General features: G+C 36.8%; 1 protein-coding gene across 11 annotated transcripts in view; it reads right to left on the bottom strand.

Moving 5' to 3' along the window:
• Nucleotides 1-5,582: 5,582 nt before the first annotated feature.
• The window catches only part of EYA4 (EYA transcriptional coactivator and phosphatase 4), a 156,982-nt gene continuing 144,082 nt past the window's right edge, over nt 5,583-18,482 (bottom strand). For 10 of the 11 annotated variants that reach the window (XM_082756833.1, XM_082756829.1, XM_082756836.1 and 7 more), the window contains 6 exons: nt 17,727-17,785; nt 17,449-17,609; nt 15,789-15,903; nt 13,831-13,952; nt 11,367-11,467; nt 5,583-9,694 (listed from right to left, as the gene is read on the bottom strand). In XM_082756833.1, the coding sequence (XP_082612959.1) occupies nt 9,614-9,694; nt 11,367-11,467; nt 13,831-13,952; nt 15,789-15,903; nt 17,449-17,609; nt 17,727-17,785 (639 nt within the window). In that variant the 3' untranslated portion in view covers nt 5,583-9,613. Of the gene's footprint in view, nt 9,695-11,366; nt 11,468-11,506; nt 11,608-13,830; nt 13,953-15,788; nt 15,904-17,448; nt 17,610-17,726; nt 17,786-18,482 lie in introns of all 11 variants that reach the window. The other variant, XM_082756834.1, reaches the window with a different exon arrangement.

The raw sequence follows: 18,482 nt of genomic DNA, 5'->3' as shown, positions 1-18,482 counted from the left end.
GGCAGGGAGATACCAAATTGTCTTAGCAAGGAGATGCGTGACATTGCTCATCAACATGCTGGTGAGGGCAACAGGGACAACCTGCAAGGACCTTGCCTTCCCTCAACAGGGCTCCTGAATAATGGCGAGGGGATCATGTACCTCCAGAATACACCTGCTAAACCCTGTGGATAGATGAGGAAGGAAAAGGCATTTGATTGTTGCTATCTCAGCTCTTGCCAGGAGGAATGAGTTGTGTGGAAGGACTAGGCTTGCAGCTGGACGAGTATGTCCAGTTCTGTACTCAAAGCACAGTCCGAGGGGGACAGACCAGGACTGAATGGAGACAGCAGGAGAAGGCACAGAGAAGGCCACACAGGAAGAGGAGTGATTTTGCCACCAGAAGCAACAGCTTTCATGCTGAAGCAAGTTTCACAGGGTAATACACGTCTGTCACCAACAGGACAGCAATCTGCATGAGTGAAAGAGAATATTTGTTTGTTGCTAAAAAAATTCTCAGAAGATATCAGTTTCGGCCCCCATTCACCACTGCCTATTCCCACTGGATAAATTGTTTATTCCAGGAGAAATATATACATATATATATGAATTAAAATAATCTTTATAGCCCATTAGTGTGTTGCAATAGCAAGGGATTAAATCAACTGCACCTGATTGTTACTAAGGTTTCACCATAGCAATTAACTATTTCCTGGAGAATTAATTTATTTAAATCTCTGTGTGCAGCAGATGTCATGTGATTGTGAATTGTGGTGACCCCCCCCTTGGGTTGCACAAAGCAAACAACTCAGCTACCAAAGGAGATAATCCCTCCTGTGCCCTCCTGATTTGGGTGTGGGTGTCTATGGTGGTGGCAGGGGACTTCAGGGCCTCTGTGAGGTGAGGGCTGGGACCCTCAACCATGCATGGGCACCTCAGGGACAGCATGGGGCAGGAAATATGGCACAGACAGAACAGAAGGGAACAGATGAGAGTGAAAAACAGCAGAGGGAACACCAAAGTCAGAGAAGGAGGAGGAGGAAGGAAGAGGTGCTTCATGTTGCTTGGTGGCTGGAAGGCCCACAATACTGAATGTGCTGTCCTCACGTTAACCCAGCTAGCTATTCTCCACACACCAGCCCTCAGCTCCACTGACAAGGAGACACATCTATTCCATGTGCTTCTTCCACAAACCCCATAAGGTCACTTCTGTGCTTCTGTTCCCACCCTGGAAAGACAACTCCGCTCACCTTGCTTCCTGGGGCTCTGCGAAAGTATATGGCATCTCCTGTTGGTCTGCTCTTGCAAAAGACCTACAAGTTGTACTGGATGTAAGCAGAGTGGCAGAGAGAAGTGTTGGCAGCCCTGCCTATCAAAGGGAGAGCAGCATGTCTGGCTAAGATGCTGCCTACAGCTAGTCCTATGCATGCTCCTCTCTCCTATAGCCCCAGTATCCCAAACAGGCCTGGAATCAGAGCTGTGGGGTCTCACCTTGGTAGCCCAAGTGGCATAAGACCACTGGGAGCCTCTTTCTTTTCTCTGTGAAAGCTGTAAGGAGCTGCTACACTTTCAAGGCTATTTGGGATCCTAACACACTCACCGACAGCAAAGAGCAGCTATGGTATGAGCAATGTGGTAACAGAGAGGTGTGAAAACAGAGAAACAAGGCAGCAAACAGATGAAAACCCATGGACTAGAGTTTGTAGACAGCCGGAGGAGCAGTGCTGCTGTGTGGGGTGTGGGTACAGAGCACAAAGAACACAAATAAGTCTTTCCTGTGAAACAGGAGAGATCCCCACAATGCACAGGCAAAATGCTCTTTCTTGCTGGTATCTTCCCATGTCTTATGAGCCTGTTCCCACTCTGCAGGCAACCAAACAGCTCACCATAGCTTCTCAGTAGTTAAATACTGCCTGGGAGGTTTTCTATTTCCAAAAGCCTTCACAATAGGCGTTCTGGCTTTAGAGCTGGGAAAAGAGATTTATTTATCTATCTATCTATCTATCTATCTATCTATCTATCTATCTATCTATTTATTTATTTTTGAATTCTTTTTCTCTTCCTTTTTCTTCACCTTTCCTTTCCTTTTTCTTCACCTTTCCTTTCCTTTCCTTTCCTTTCCTTTCCTTTCCTTTCCTTTCCTTTCCTTTCCTTTCCTTTCCTTTCCTTTCCTTTCCTTTCCTTTCCTTTCCTTTCCTTTCCTTTCCTTTCCTTTCCTTTCCTTTCCTTTCCTTTCCTTTCCTTTCCTTTCCTTTCCTTTCCTTTCCTTTCCTTTCCTTTCCTTTCCTTTCCTTTCCTTCCCTTCCCTTCCCTTCCCTTCCCTTCCCTTCCTTCCCTTCCCTTCCCTTCCCTTCCCTTCCCTTCCCTTCCCTTCCCTTCCCTTCCCTTCCCTTCCCTTCCCTTCCCTTCCCTTCCCTTCCCTTCCCTTCCCTTCCCTTCCCTTCCCTTCCCTTCCTCTCTCTCTTCTCTTCTCTTCTCTTCTCTTCTCTTCTCTTCTCTTCTCTTCTCTTCTCTTCTCTTCTCTTCTCTTCTCTTCTCTTCTCTTCTCTTCTCTTCTCTTCTCTTCTCTTCTCTTCTCTTCTCTTCTCTTCTCTTCTCTTCTCTTCTCTTCTCTTCTCTTCTCTTCTCTTCTCTTCTCTTCTCTTCTCTTCTCTTCTCTTCTCTTCTCTTCTCTTCTCTTCTCTTCTCTTCTCTTCTCTTCTCTTCTCTTCTCTTCTCTTCTCTTCTCTTCTCTTCTCTTCTCTTCTCTTCTCTTCTCTTCTCTTCTCTTCTCTTCTCTCTTCTCTTCTCTTCTCTTCTCTTCTCTTCTCTTCTCTTCTCTTTTTTCTTTTATTTTTTTTTTCTTAAAAAAAAAAATATTTTTTTTCCCCTGTTTTCAGAAACATTCCTGTTCACTATCGGGACCAAACCTTTATGAGTCAGAAGACTGGAAACCAAGAAGATACTAACCCAGATAAGATTTAAGTATATTAGGAGATGGAAAAACATCAGAGGCTTGATATCCCATCTGAAATCCACAGTCACCAGGCTCCTGTAATGGTTCATACTTTTTCTGTGTCTGATCCAGTATGCTGTTGATTCACTCTTTCTCTACACAGGACTGGAAATGTTCCATTCATCAGTGTTGGTATGTGCACACATTTTGGTTTCAATGAGTCAAAAAATTCTAATATTTTCCAAATCTCTCTTTTTTTTTTTTTTTTTTTTTTTTTTTTTTTTTTAATATATATAGTAGAAAAAGTATGTGCTTCCTGGTGCATGGGAGGTTGTATAGTAACCTCAAAAACATGAATGAATCATTTTCCTTTTGCTGCTCCTCTGCTGTACTTCATTTTCCCAGACACTGAGAACACAGCAGAAAAAGCAAGTCTAATTAAAATCTATTCTCAACCTGACTCCTAGTTCACTTAAAATCCATGTCCTTCACACTCCTCTGCAATCTTGCTTCATGTTTATTGAAGTGCATATGCAAAGTTCTAATTTAGATGGATGTTTGATGACTAACTCATCTGCGAAGTTTGAGAAATGGTGCTTTGTTTGACAAAGGATTTTCTTTGCTCATCCAACATTAATAATAATAATAATAAAACTGTGAAACTTGCTGGTGCTTTCTCTGTGTTCTTCCCAACCAAATAAAAAAATCCCTCTTCATTTTCATTGGTGGTTTCATGCCAGAGCCTCAATCTTTGGAAAATCAAGTCTTGAAACTTGTAGAGAAAATAACAGACAAAAATAAACTATTGAGATGTTTTGAGTGTCATCATTTCTCCTACTGACTGGGCTTTTGGCAACTGAAAAAAATCCCTCAAATTTATAAACACTTGCAAAATGTTTCAGTATCCATTATTTGTTTGGAAAAGAGAAAAAGGATCAAACAAGTAATCTGTAAATGTGCATGCCCTAGCAATAATATGCATCAGCAAACAATGGAAAGAACATATAGCAAATAATTCCAATCTGAATTTCTGCTTACTTTTCCTTGGAGATTCACTATAGGTAATGGATACCTATTACATTATTCACTGTAAGGAATATTTCTGCGCCCAAATGAGGAAAAGTTATTTCTCCATCCATACTTTTTCTCAGTATAATATTTTTACTTTGGTTCAGTGCTGCAAATTATCATGTGCAGGACCTATTTACAGTCATGGAGAACAATGAGTATCAGAACAATGAGAAATGAGGCTAATGCTGTGCTATAATCTAGACAGAAACTGTTAATGTTGAAGCCCCAAATATCTATATATTTTTTTAATCCTGATGTTTAAAAGGGAAAAGTTCTGAAATCTCCCACAATTTTTAGTCACTCAGTCTTCTAAAGTGGTACTGAATATTTATTTGTCTTCTCCAGAGTTACATCTAAACCCATCTGAGAGATGAAATGTTAAATCTACTGTTAACAGTGTATCAGTCTGCTCAGTAGATGGGTCTTATTAATGTTTTGTCCACTCTATTTTTGATGTATCTTCCTCTTGGTTCCTGAAATTGGAGTTGAAGGCAAAGGTACCACGTACCCACAGATGCATATTACATTCCAGTGTAACCAGTAAACATGAAGAAATTTATTACATATTTTTAATTCACTTGAAAATATGCACATTTTTATAAGGTTTTTATTTGTCAATAAGCATTTTCCGTATTGTGCCATGTCCAGATAGCCACAGTCATCTATATAATGTTGCAAATAACACATAACTTTTACCCTGTCTACTAATAGACACTGAGAGAGCATAGCCATTAAAATTAAACAAAGGAACAGTTTATCAGAGAAAACAGTGTCTTTGTCATCACTTGGGAATCTTTACACAGAAAACAGTTGTCTGTGTAACAGAAATGCTTTAATCTAACTCCTGGGAAAAAAAAATCTGTTTGTGGTCTGCCTCTTGTGGTTGAAGAACTGTGGTTACTGAGGATCTGCCACTTGCGATGTTTCCAAGACTGTAATGTCACATCTATGCGTGCTGATAATCTTGCAGCCCTGCTTTTGAAGTGACTGCCTTAAAGCCTGTGCAAGCAGACTGCAGCGGCACTGCATCCTGCAAGCCAAGGCCAGCACCTGACATGAAGCACCACTCTCAAAGACACATACAAAGTTTCACGAAGCTCAGCTTTGACTGGAATGCCCACTTGCTCCTCAGTAGCTCAGTCCATCTCCCATACAGCCCATGCTTTGGAAGTAGTGGTCCATAAGAAGGATATTAGCATAGCACTAGTAAGTGACTTGGTAAGTGAATTTAAATTAATGTGTTATATGTCTAGGCTTTCACACTGGTACTGTATTTTGTCCCCAGGCTATCACAAAAAAAAAAAAAAAAAAAAAAAAAAAAAAAAAAAAAAACACCACATTGTCTCTCAGGCTGCAATCTGGAACAAAACATCTACTGGTCTTGGTAAGGAAAATTCAGTTCCCCACAAAGGCTGCACCTTGCAAACAGCACACAGAGAAGCCAGTCTTTACCAGACCACAAGGTCATGGAGTTGTTCCTTACATGGATCACTGAGATATCATGGACATACTTAAGAGTTCAAAGTCACATTCAGTTCCCATAAGAGGTATCATGTACTGAGGATTTCAACCACAAACTAAACATCTTACAACATAATATAGTGCAGAAAATAACATTTCCAAGTGTGTTTATTGAGAAATAGTAAAGATGTACATCATTTTACAAGCTTTTAATTTTAATTTACATTTTCTTAAATTATGTAGGCCCTAATAAACTATAGTCTTCTAATACATGACAGAGACCCTTGCCTTCAATTATATCTCAAAAATGCTGCTTTTGCTGGGATTTGGCTCATGTCACTTCAGCTCCTCTTCAGAGATACTAAATACCATATTCATTTAAAGCATATGCATGGTATCACTCTCGTAGAGATGACTTTTGAACCAAAACCCGGGATCTGGATACACCCTCACAGCTAAACTCTAGACTTGCTATTGCGTGCCAAGTCCATGTTTCTCATAAACTCTGCAGTTCTGATTGGCTGTGGGACTTCACCTGCTCTGATATTATGTGTGCTTGTATACAGGATTTTGGGTTGGCATCTCTATTGTTGGTGCTTGCACTGGAATATACTCTGCATCTACTGTGGATGTAAACACTGCTGCTTCTAGTGAAATCAGTTCTGGGAGCTAGCTGCCACCTATACCTTTGTTCACTATCTCCATAGGCATCTAAAAAGAAAAATCATTTTTAGCTTTTGCTTCCTCTTTTACTGATATACTGAACTGCATGGAGTTATATATCTATTATGTTAATACTTTGTGACTGCGATCCCACTGTGTTTGTATTCTGCAAGCTGACTATTCAAATGCCTAATGAACATTCAAGTTCTGTACTGACTGAAAACTGCTAATCAGCAAAAGTCATTATATCCTATACTTCATTTGCACAAAATACTTGCAAACATGACATTGTGCTCAATCTTGGTTATTCAGGAGAGGATGAATGGAAGGCAGTTTCTAATGAATATGCTGTTGAATTAAAATGCACTCAATGTCAAAATGACCAACCTTCAGTTTAATCTACTCAGGCCCATCTGAAACAGTCTCACATGACTACAACTCTGCCTTGGTTATTTTCTCCTCTGTATAGTTCATGCAGTATATTATTATTATCAGAGTAAGTTCTTTCTACAAGGCAGTCTTACAAAACATAGTTTCATTCAAAGATATATATAACAAATTTTGCATAGGAAGAGAGTATTTGTATTCTGAAATTTTGCTTTAGAATTTTAAGATTATGAAGGTTTTTTGAGATAAATCTTTGATTTTTTTTTGGTGCATTTTTGTGGATTTTTCATCTTTATACTTCTCCTACATTAAGACACAGAATCCAAATTAAAATCAGAACTTTGTCTTGTTCTGAAAAATTTCCCTCCTTTTGCCTCTATCTCCTCTCTGAAAGTCCGGTATATTAATTGAGCCGTACCTGCCATGGAGAGTTGAACATAACTCTACTGCAAACCTTTTATAAGAACTAATAATTGTTGCTGGTTATTGTTTGTTTTTACTTCTGATTTGGAAAAGAACACTGAAAAACTGAAACAAAACAAAACAAAACTTAAGAAATAAAATTGCTTCATGCATTTAAATAACACTATCACTTGTAAAAAAAAAAAAAAAGAAAAGAAAAGAAAAAGGAAAATAAATATAAGCTACTTCACCATACCAATTATTACTTTTTATTTTATTTTTTAAAACAAAAACTTTTATGCAGAGATTCTCATGCAATGTTCTGATGCTGGAACTTGAGCGGGGCTTTTTGTTGAAAATTTTTCCTATTCCAGTAGAAACCCATTTTTTCCTCACCTGAAAGACTATGAAAAGCTGGTACCACAGGTTTTATGAAAATGTACTTTTAGGCCAAATTTGAATAGGCAAATACTATATATTTAAAGAAGGTATTTGGCATTTTTACTTGTTGGACACACAAATCTATCACCCAAGTAGCTAGTGTATAATGATTTTATATGTCGCTAGTCTCATCTGATGGTTTCATACTTTCCAGTGATAATAAATCATTAGTTCATTGTCTGGTGACTTGTATATCAAATTCCAAAGCAGCAAAGAATTCCATTTTTATGAAATTATAAAGGAGTTTTGCATTGGCCTTTTAATGGCTTTAGGCTTTCTCCTACCAAATAAGTTTCATGCAATCAACAAAGATGAAATTTGTTTAATACCTGATGACTAGACATATGCTGGCTTCACAGCACGTGCTTCACAGCACATAGATGGAAGAACATCTCAGTGCTGACTACTGTGTTTGTGTAAGCATTCTGGAGTTTGCATTTAACATCTCTTGCACACTCATAGCACAGGAAACCTTAGGCATCTAGATGTACAGTGATATACACCAAAAATCAGTTTCCTTCTTCTGCAATGAGAGATGAACCACTTGTAGTTTCTTCAGAGTGCTCAAGCTGCATGTAGGATGCTAGGGACCTTGTGTCAAATACAGAGCTTGCTCATTTTCCAAAGCTGAAAGGCAGCATGTTCAAAACTTGCAAGGTAATTATCACCATGTGGACCATAATTATTAATAGAAATGAATAAAATTAAGGTAATATATTTCTCAATATTTCTTCATTAAAAATCCCTTCCTTATCTGCTGTTCATATATCTGACATGCTATTGAAATTTCTGGATTCAAAGACTCTTAGGGTTGCTTCTGTGTAATCACAGAATCACAGAATTACTCTTGTGTAATCAAAAATAGGTGAAGAAAATCATGTTGACCCAAGACAGAAGACAAATTTACGTGGAACACAATGGAAAAGCCACCAAAATGCTGTTATATTTACCAAGCTAGACTGTGCTCCTGAAAGGGTCAATGTCATAATGCCAGCAATTCCAGCAGCCTGTGTTGATCCTGAATATACTAAATGTAGAATAATTTATGCATCTGACTGGTAAGAGATTCTTTGGGATTTTTTTTTCTTTCTAAAGAACTCGTGTTTTATCCCTTATCTGTGCTTAATACCGCATTTTCACGCTCTGGTAATGCCACCAGTGATCTCTAGGTACCTTTTTCTGCTGGGTGGGAATTTGTTCTTTCATACACAGCAGATGTACTCACTGTATGGCTTTCAGCAGACTAAGTAATTCACGAATATGGCTCTTAGCGCTCTCATCAGAGACTCAAGAACTGATGCTGAAGGTGTTAAACACTTTTTTTTTTTTTAGCTTTCAAGGTAGCGGTCCCCAATATCAACCTCCCAACATACTCTTAACTTTCCTCAAACAATCAATGGAATTACTGAGAATCCAAATAAAAACACAAACTTTCCTTTATTTTTTTTTTCTTACTGCAACAAAAATGCTTTGGTGCAGCCCTGCTCTTTGATTTCTTTGAATTTCAAATTTGGTCATGTCAAAAATTATCACAAAATCTTTTTTTTTGTTGTTTTGTTTTTTTGTTTATCTACATAGTTTTTAACCAAAATTACATTATAACACACAAACACAGTCTTTTCTTTAAGGCACAACACATCATTATGCACATTCTGTTTGCCAAACTTATAAAAGAGACAATATTATATAACCCTCTCCCTCCCCTGTCCCCCCAAAAAAGAAAGAAAAATTGCATCCACTTCCAAAATCAGCTGCTAATAAAGTCACAGTAAATTATTTTCATCAATAATTTACACAAATTACAGGTCTAGACAGGATTGTCATTATACAGTCTGAGTGCATTCCAATTCAGATTTTCTGGGTTAGGTAGGCTAAAGTCTGGTTCAAACCTCAGTGCTGAGAATATATCCCATTTTGAGGAATGTTGTTGAACACCACCTTGTCGGTTGGAAAACGCGTGTTGGTGCTTTGCCAGTTTGAGTCCTTTGTTCACTCCTGTCAGGGCTCATTTGGTGTGTACCAGCAACCTCCACAGTTTTAATTCATTTAAAAACGTTGCATATATAAGACCATAGAGCTTCCTTACGTAGCACTAATGTTTTAACTCCATTCAGCAATCTGAATTCTTCAATTTGGAATTTTTAATTCCAAATATTTCTTCCCTTCTTAAGACAATTCATATGTGTAAAGCCAGAGGCACTGAATCACACATAAAATTTCAGTGTACTTGAAATATATATATATATAAAAAGGATCGCCAACTTTAGAACACAGTTACAAATACTCTAGTTCCAGTGCTTGATGGAGAGCCAAGAGGTCCGAATGACTGGATATCCTCCAGAAAGGCATGTTGTGCTGTGTTTATCAGAGGGGGGAAAAAGGTCAGGAACAATGAATGCTATGACAGAGGGTGGTGTCTGATAACAAGTCTAGTCAGATTACCACCATGGATTTTACACCACTGTGTTTTAGGATTGATTTTTGCTAGTAAGGTACTGACAAAAATCAGGCCAAAATAGATCTGATGTTAATAGTTCAACTGGAAGTAAAATAATTAGACAGTCTTTCTTAATAGTGTCTTTGGAAAGAGCCCATTATTTATGAAGGGCTATTTGCTATATTTTTATCATGGAAACCCATACAAAGGAGCATTAACGGTTTCTGCTCCACTTGTTATACTTTGCAAGCTCATCTGATGAAGTTATAGGACTTTCATTAAATGAGGGTTCACACACAACACTTTAAAACAGAGTTAAATTACAGTTTTATCCTTATAGGAGAAAAAAAAAGGGGGGGGGGGGAATAGCATATTTCAGTTTCTAAAAGAAGATAGTGTGTTACAAAAAGCATCAGTGTATAGTGCAGGTATATGCACTATTCTTTCAGCAATTTTTCAGGCTACAATAAAAATTATACTTTCAAGTTCTGTTCAGTTCTGTTCAGTTCAAGTTCTGTTCAGATCTATTTGTAATGGGCATCCGTCCCTCTGAATTCTGTATCTATTCATGCAATACAGCCAACACTAAGAAAAAAGCATGCCAAACTGGAAAGTACACAATCCAACCACCTTAGTTTAGCACAAACTATGAAAGACCCATCACCAGTACTGTACCTATATCAAGGAACCATTTGGAATGAGCATTTCAAATATTTTCATTTTCTTTTAATTCTAATTACATTGTAAAAACTTACTACTAAAAATACGCTTAATTTTACTGCTGCTAGGACAAAGATATTTATGTAAACTGCCCTGTGCAGATGTCCTGAGGCAAAAATTTTCACTTTTCTGAACATTTTCAGGGCCCATACTATGAAATACAGTTCAAATTATTACCATTTTCATCTTTTTGAACATGAAAACTTATCTGGTGAAGATTAGACTTTTGCTTGTAAGATGAGGAAACAATCCTTCCAGATTTAATTTTTTTTATAATTTTTAGAAACACAGATTTGGTGCACAATCAGTATGCTGTTTTCTTTTTCCATTTACAGATGTGTCTTTCTTGATGCAAATGAAGCAAACTATTAATGTTTGCTTCTAAAAACTATTAATTCATCATATTTTCTGCAGCTACCTACATACTTTTGTTAATGTTAACAAAAAATCTTCACAATCCTTTTAATGGTTTTCCACATTCTCTGTAACATTTCTCTTGAAACCACTCTGTTTTCACTGCTTTAAAACAGTGAAAATAAGCACCCAACCTTCATGTCAAACCCCTGCTGTCTTCTTTTTATCTGTAATTTGCTTGAAATAGTCAGACATTTTTGACCCAATCATTTTTTGGGGGCGGTCTGTTTTTAAATAATTTTGCATTTTTTTCATTCCAAACTGAAATGAAGCAAATGCTAGAATCCAAATGGTTCATTTTACTATAAGTGCTGATCTCATCATGCTCTTGTTGCCTTGCACCTGTAGACTGAAATTATTTGTCATTCTGCCATTGTGCAACACTGACAGAAATGCAAACAGAAAGGCTTGCATTAGTAGCTATGTATCACACCAACATTTCAGGAGACAGGTTACCTTTTTTGCTGCCTGTTCTTCTTCTACACCATCCCCAATTACAACATACACTACTTTTCTGCCAAACCTTTGCATTATTCGTTCAAAGCAACTTTCTTTTCCTGGAAGATAAATGAGATAAGAGTTCAGAGTGAAGTTACCTGATTAGCTGCATGCTCCTCATCTCGGCCATCTCCAATCACAACATAAGTTATGTTAGTGCCAAATCTGGACACTATACGCTCAAAACAGCTCTCTTTGCCTGAAAAACAATGCACTACTTGTTCAAGTTATCAAGCAAGTTATCATGACACTCTACAAAGGATTATTGTAGTGGTAAGACATTGCTACTACTACTACTTTTTTATAGTTTCCAGCCTTGGGACTTAGAGCTGAGACTGCTGAGAAGGAATTAGTTCCCTTAGTGATTCTAAGCTGATTCAGATAAACCTAAATCTATTAAGAGTTACAGGGAAGCCACTAAGTAAGATGAAGAAATTAGAAGCATTGTGAAAATGAATAGGTTAGTGAAAGAATAAATGAATTTAAATGTTTCCCTATTATTGTAGTAATAATATTTCAAGGACAGCTACAATTTTAATTTTAACGTATCTGCAAAAATGCATCATGGAACAATGGAAAATGTGTTTGGAGAACAATGGACACAGAAAATAAAATAAGACAACAGGTTCCTGGGAGAAATTCCATGAAGTATCTGGCTCTTTAGAGGATAGTGAAAACAAGCAGGCTATCCCAGTAACAACAAACTGCAAAGTCATCTACCCATCTTCCTAAGCTTCAGTTTTATCACTAAATGCTTATGCTATTGATAATTAAACTGTTCAGATATGATAATTTCACTGTTTCCACAAGCAATCTCCATATTTAATTAACTTTTCCATTAGGAAATTTCTCTTTGATTTGCAACCTACACATGCAATTAAATCATCACTTATTGTCATACCTCCCATCAGAGTGGAGAAAGATTCTTTCTTTCCTCTTTGCAATAGTTTCATACCTGCTTTGTTAGTATGTCCTCTTCACATACCCTAAACCCCTTCACATACCCAGGCTTTTCAGTTTCTTCTCACAAGCTCCTTAGTTCTAGATCTATGATTCATAGTGCTCTTCTCTTGCCTTTTTTTTTTTTTTTTTTTTCAGCTGGAAGAGGGTTATGATTACAAAAACTGTTGCACATATTAACTGTTGAACGAGGATGAGATTTCATTATGTGCAAGCAAAAACTACAGTTTTTTTCCTGTGCTCAGCATAGTGCAGAGTTCACTGAGATGAAAAGTAGATCTTGTACTCAAAAGAGTATGCGTGTTCCTGATGTGGATGTAACTCTAGCCACACTGCTGTTAGGAAGGAAATCATGGTGCAGGACTCCTTCCACAGAGCCTCCAAAGACTATACTTCACTCTCTACCCCCTTTGGCACAATGTTGGTGCGATTTCATAATGCTCCTTCCTTTGACCTGAGTGCAATCTCAATAACTGAAGCCAACATATACAGGCTGTATAACAGATGACATTAATTCCAGAGGCTGTTCAATGTTATGTTGTTTTGAGGCTACTTTGTGCCTTGACTTTTTTTAAAGGATTCGAGGCATTTCTGTGTCAAGGGATGAGCTAAAGCTAATTAACAGGTAATGGAGATAATTGATTTTCCTGACACTGCTAGAATATATTTTATATTTTTAGTTTTTAACTTCTTTTCACAAGCTTTTTCACTTGTGAAAATCATTAAGGAGATGAATTGTAATACTTTTGTAAATGAAGTGTCAATCTCCTTGTTAGACAAGATATCACAGGTATTGAAATTAAGCATTCTTACATTAATAAATCGTAAATCACAAAACCTGCCAAAATTATCCGTCATTGTAGGCTGTGTCATATCTCACAAGAATGGTAACTTTTCTTATGCTACAAGACAATTTGGGATCTGATTTCCAAATGCCATGAATTTCCAAACTGTACACAAGCCTGTTCTGTTGTATGCTAGCAACAGGATGAGGACATGCCCTTGTGGCATCCATCAGCCCAGCTTCTTTTGGTACCAGTTTTCATTACCCTCAGTGATATACTATGATTGCAGGTAAGCTTGTGAAGCTGTGTACTAGCTTAAGTAGAGTTGAGGGTCAGAGCAGAGACTATTTAAAACAAACAAACAAACAAACAAACAAAACCCCCTTGTGTTTAGATTTGAAACAACAAAACAATTTTCTTAATTCTTTTCTGCACGTTTTATATTCTCTGTACCTGAATTAGGAGTTTCTGAGGCTTTTATTCAGTATTGGAAACTTTATGCCTTTGGGAATAACCGAAAGGAAGCTGAATTTGGATTATTACTGACATAAACAACTCTAAACATGCATGTTTTAAATAACAATGTAAGAGTAAGTTGTTTTGAATCCATTCAATACAGACAAAGAATTATTGATAATGCAGTGTAGTCAGAATAGATAAAAGAATAATTTTCTTACCTATTTTGGTTGCACTGTAAATATTTTCAATAGGAAAAGCTCCTCCTAAGCTGTATAACAAGACTTTTGCAAGTGCTGGGATAAGCTGGGTTGTTGTTACCAACACATTTACACAGTTACTCCTAAAAAGAGAGAAATAATTTAAATTTGAATAGTTTAAAATCATTACCCAAATGCTGATGAGGTGAACCAGCTGTAGAGCATATTTTCAAGATTCCTCTACATTTACTTTCACTCACAGGGTTTTGCTATTCAGCAGCATCACTTCCAGAAAAATATACATAAACATTTTGGCAAAATCCTTTAAGACTTATGCTGGCATGATTTGCAGGAAGTATTCCATGCTGATTTATGAAACCCAGGTCCTTGAAGATGAGTCCATTGAAATAGACATATAAGATCACTAACTGCCTCTGAGAATAGACGTCCCAATGACTTCAAAGCATCATTTTCCTGCTGGTGATTACTTGGCACTAGCTACCAGCCAAACTGAAGTGTTAGGAGAAAGAAGAAATACCATTTGTTACTCCTGTCTTGAGGGAAAATAAATGGCCAGTATACATTTCTGCACACTGACATCACTTTCTTCATGTTTCAAGAATAAGAGTATTTCTGAGAAAAGGGAGAGAAGATAACATTGAATGGAGTGGTTGAAAAGTTGAATGGAGAAGCTGAGTTAGCTTTTACACAACAGAAAACTGAAGGCCAGGCCATTGCAGACACAAAAACAGTACGACTGTGATGTGAACATGGAGCTGAGAGCCACTAGTTGTAACTTTTGATCCCGGTCCTTCCAAAAGCTCCAAGCAAGACCACAGGGTGCTATTTCTGTGTTAATGTATCTCAGCTTCCTGTCAGTAACATGTAGGTAATGTTTAGCTGCCTCATGGGTATATCTTCTGAAGATTTATAACTGTACAATTCTTTGAGACAAGATAAAAGACTATTATTTAACCGAGCAAGTGATAACTCTTCATGAAATTCATCTTCGAAAGCTCAACTGATCATTACTATACAGTGTTTTTCTGAAGATTAGCAATTTGGAAAGAAATGCAGAGCTACATATGGTAGTGTACACAATTTTAACAACATTTTTTTGTTAAAAAAAAATTGTTTAACTTTTTTTTTTTTTCTTGAGGTGCTTAAGACTGTTAAAAAAATAAAGAATGGCTGAGAAGCTTATTGCAAAAGTAATTACATTTAAAGTCATTTTCAGCATCTTTTCATGTTTGCTCTTTTAATTTAATGCTGATTGCTTTTTCCCAGACTTATTCAGAAGGCAAGATGGCTTAACATTGCTCTTACATTATAGTTTTAAACCATTTTTAAGGGGGGGGGGAATTTCTAATGAAATACATATTAATATTGAAATACATATTAAATGAGTAATCAGCAGCATTGCTCACAGTTTTATTACTTCAGAAGAACAATTGATTTTATGTCTCATGACTGGGAACCCAGAACTTTATCTCAGTTGTAGCATCAAACAAAGATATTCATTCTTCTGAAAACTTTTATATATGCTTAATCATACTGATTAATTTGGAACAACTGAAAGAAAATGATTTTGTGTTCTGGGATTTATATAGTATTTAGGTACCACTGTGAATAGGCACGAACATTGAAGCCCAGAACAGAAACCTGGAGTTCAGAGGATGTTGCCTGCAAGATAATAAAGGCTGGCTCACAATTCTAAAATACTCTTTCAATGTACACAGGAGCATATACCACATTTTGAAAGACTTTTCATACTAGTAAATGCTGGAGTCACAGAAAATGAAATCAATTTCCGTAGAATCTTTCCTATGTCCTGTTCAAAAGTCATGTTAGACCTATACTGTTCTTTGAAAGTACTAGTGCATTGTAACCTAAAATGTCAGAAATAGACATTGCATATCCAAAGCTAAAAAAAAAAATATATATATATATATATTTTTAATAGTAGACTCAATACATACCTTGTGCTGATAATTGATAATGATTTAAGTGCATTTGTTAGCCAGGAGTCTGTCAGAGCTTCAATCTCTGCTCTTAATTGCAACCATGCATCTCTTTTAGCAGGTCCCAGGAGTCCTTTTATGTAAAAAAGCAAGAAAATAAATAAAATTAAATTCTGTATTTGTTGGAATGTATATATTTTTGCTATTTGTTTCAATTTTACATTTCACCACAATATGAAAAAACATCATCCTATTATTTTTCATATATTCAGTATACATGACTATGTTCAAAGTGTACTTCCAAAAAGTACATATTTTTCAAACCAATCTTGGATTTTTGCGATCTTGGATGCATTAGGAGATCCTATAAGAAAAACTTAGTAAACCTATGTATATTAATGATTCAAGTATTCTTAATATATAAAAACTCCATTCATGACATAAATGAAGGGCAAGGCAGAACAATTAAAAGCCGTCCAACTATTACTACCCATTGCTCCTGTTGCTTTATCCTGTGGCATTTAAAGACTCTGAACTACTAAACATAAAATATACATATGCCAGATTTAGGTAATTTAGAAAAATATGCCAGATTTAGGTAATTTAGAAAATCATTAAGCTAACGACTAATTCACTGTCCATGTTAATAGACTGCTACCCATTTCTGAGAAAGAGCAAGCAATAGTAAAAGAACACCAAGCTAGTTTTGCTGAAGGTGAGATTTCCCTTGAGTTTCAGGTTGTTCTGAAATAAATTTCATCTGAGTTGAAAAAGTCTATGTCATAGAATGGGAGAGTGTTCACTTCGATTGCTTCCTGGTTGGATTGGCCTTGTTTCATACTCAACTGTGGCTTTAGAAATATTCCCTATTATCTCAGTCTCTTCTTGAGGTAGTCCTATTGATTAGGACTTCTTGAGGTAGACCTATTTCCTTCTTTCCTTCCTCAGAAGAGGCCTCTGCAAGTCGCACAGGACTCTCTAGAATATGATTTCTTAAAGGCTTGCTGGCACTGACATGAATGAAACTCACGTACTTCTCTTACTAGTTTCATTCATGTACTCACGTACATGAATGAAACTAGTAAGAGAAGAGTTCCTGTCCCAAAAGAAATTGGATTTCTTGTAAACAAAATTAACTGTATATGCTATAGAGTTAACAAAAGGGACTAGTGGTATGGCAATGTTAGAGGTTTTTTTGCATCCACTAGAGAAAACAGACTATCAGGTGCAGAACAGAGAATTAAGCAGCAAGTATGTTGTTACCAACTGGTTCAAGAAATTGTAGGATGTAAAAGAAGGCTATCCAGAAGTAGTTTGTACTGTGGAAATTACACAACCTCTTTCCTAGAGTAACAACTTGTTCGATGTAGAATAAGTGTCTCTTTACCAAAAGTAAGTCAGGAGGATGTAGGTACAACTAATCTAGATCTGAAGGATAAAAGGGACCTCTGTGCAAATAAAATGGAAGCCTGCCTTGCTTATCCATCTCTGGTTCTCCTGCACAACAGCACAATGTTGGATCTGTCTGTACAGTCAGGGACTTTCAATAGCTCAAGATCCAGTCAAGTAATTTTCTATTCACTCTGTGGTTTGCAAGGCACTTTCATTTGGCAAAAGTTCATTGCCATGAAGTTGAACCCGACCAGCATTCTAAATTGTTTGTGACAGTTAAACTCACCTCCTATGTTGTTCTTGTAAGTATTATACAACTCTTTTACTCTTCTGTAACGGAAAGCCAGCTTCCTCATCCAGTCAACCCCTCCTCTTACACCTGTTGGCAGACAAAGGTTTGCACTACTTGCAGCTGCATGGAAGCCATCAGTTGCAAAACTGTAGGTACTGCAAACACCCAAAATACAGTAAAAATAAATACAATGTACTCCTGTAAATGCTTAATGTATTTAATCTTTAAAGAAAAAAAAAAATAAAAAAGAAAAAGTAAATGCTCTATCTTACCTTAGGTCTTGTCCATTATCATCAGAAGAAACATCATCTATGTGAACTTGATCACATTCCTATTGAAAAAAAAAAAAAACATCAAATGATAAATTATTTTAAAGGAGAATGTGTTCACCATATGCTCAATACAGATGAAGAAATGATGGTTGCAGGCCACTAACTAAACCTGAAGATGGCAGTGTATGCACACTTACAGCTTTTTGCCACCATCAATTTCCTTAAAACAATACAACCTTTAATTCCTATGCTGTATAAATTATCAGTTAAAACAAGCCTTTAGAAAAGTGCTCTGTAATTTTAGTGTGACTTTCCATAAAAATATATTTAAATTGAAAAAAGGACAATTACAATTCACTCCTGTAGTCTCTGTAGCACACCAACAGTCCAAAATCACTGTAAGCTTATTCCCCTGCTCCCTAAAAGTTAGCGATGATGAACCTTAAAAGGCATGTTATTTGTGTTGAGTGTCTCGGAGTTTGGATGCTTATCAGATTCTTGTCTTGATTTATCCAAATGATTGTGGCTGGGAAATTGCAGATAATCAAGTGGTCCTGGAGAACTTGACTATTTCCTGGTTTAAAAAGGGATGGAAGTAATTCCCGGGAACTGAGGTACATTGAAAACCTGATCGCCACACCCCCCCCCCCCCCTAGTCTGTTTTTATGATTGGGTAGCTATTAAATATCATTTTCTGCACAAAAGTTACAGGAGAAAGATAGGAAAATGCAGGAGAAGCACAAATAAATAAAAAAC

Source organism: Aythya marila, assembly GCF_965140915.1.
Source record: "Aythya marila genome assembly, chromosome: 3".
In the NCBI taxonomy this organism is placed as follows: domain Eukaryota; kingdom Metazoa; phylum Chordata; class Aves; order Anseriformes; family Anatidae; genus Aythya; species Aythya marila.
The sequence above is the reverse complement of the archived record's forward strand: the minus strand, read 5'-3'. Positions and strand labels throughout refer to the sequence as shown.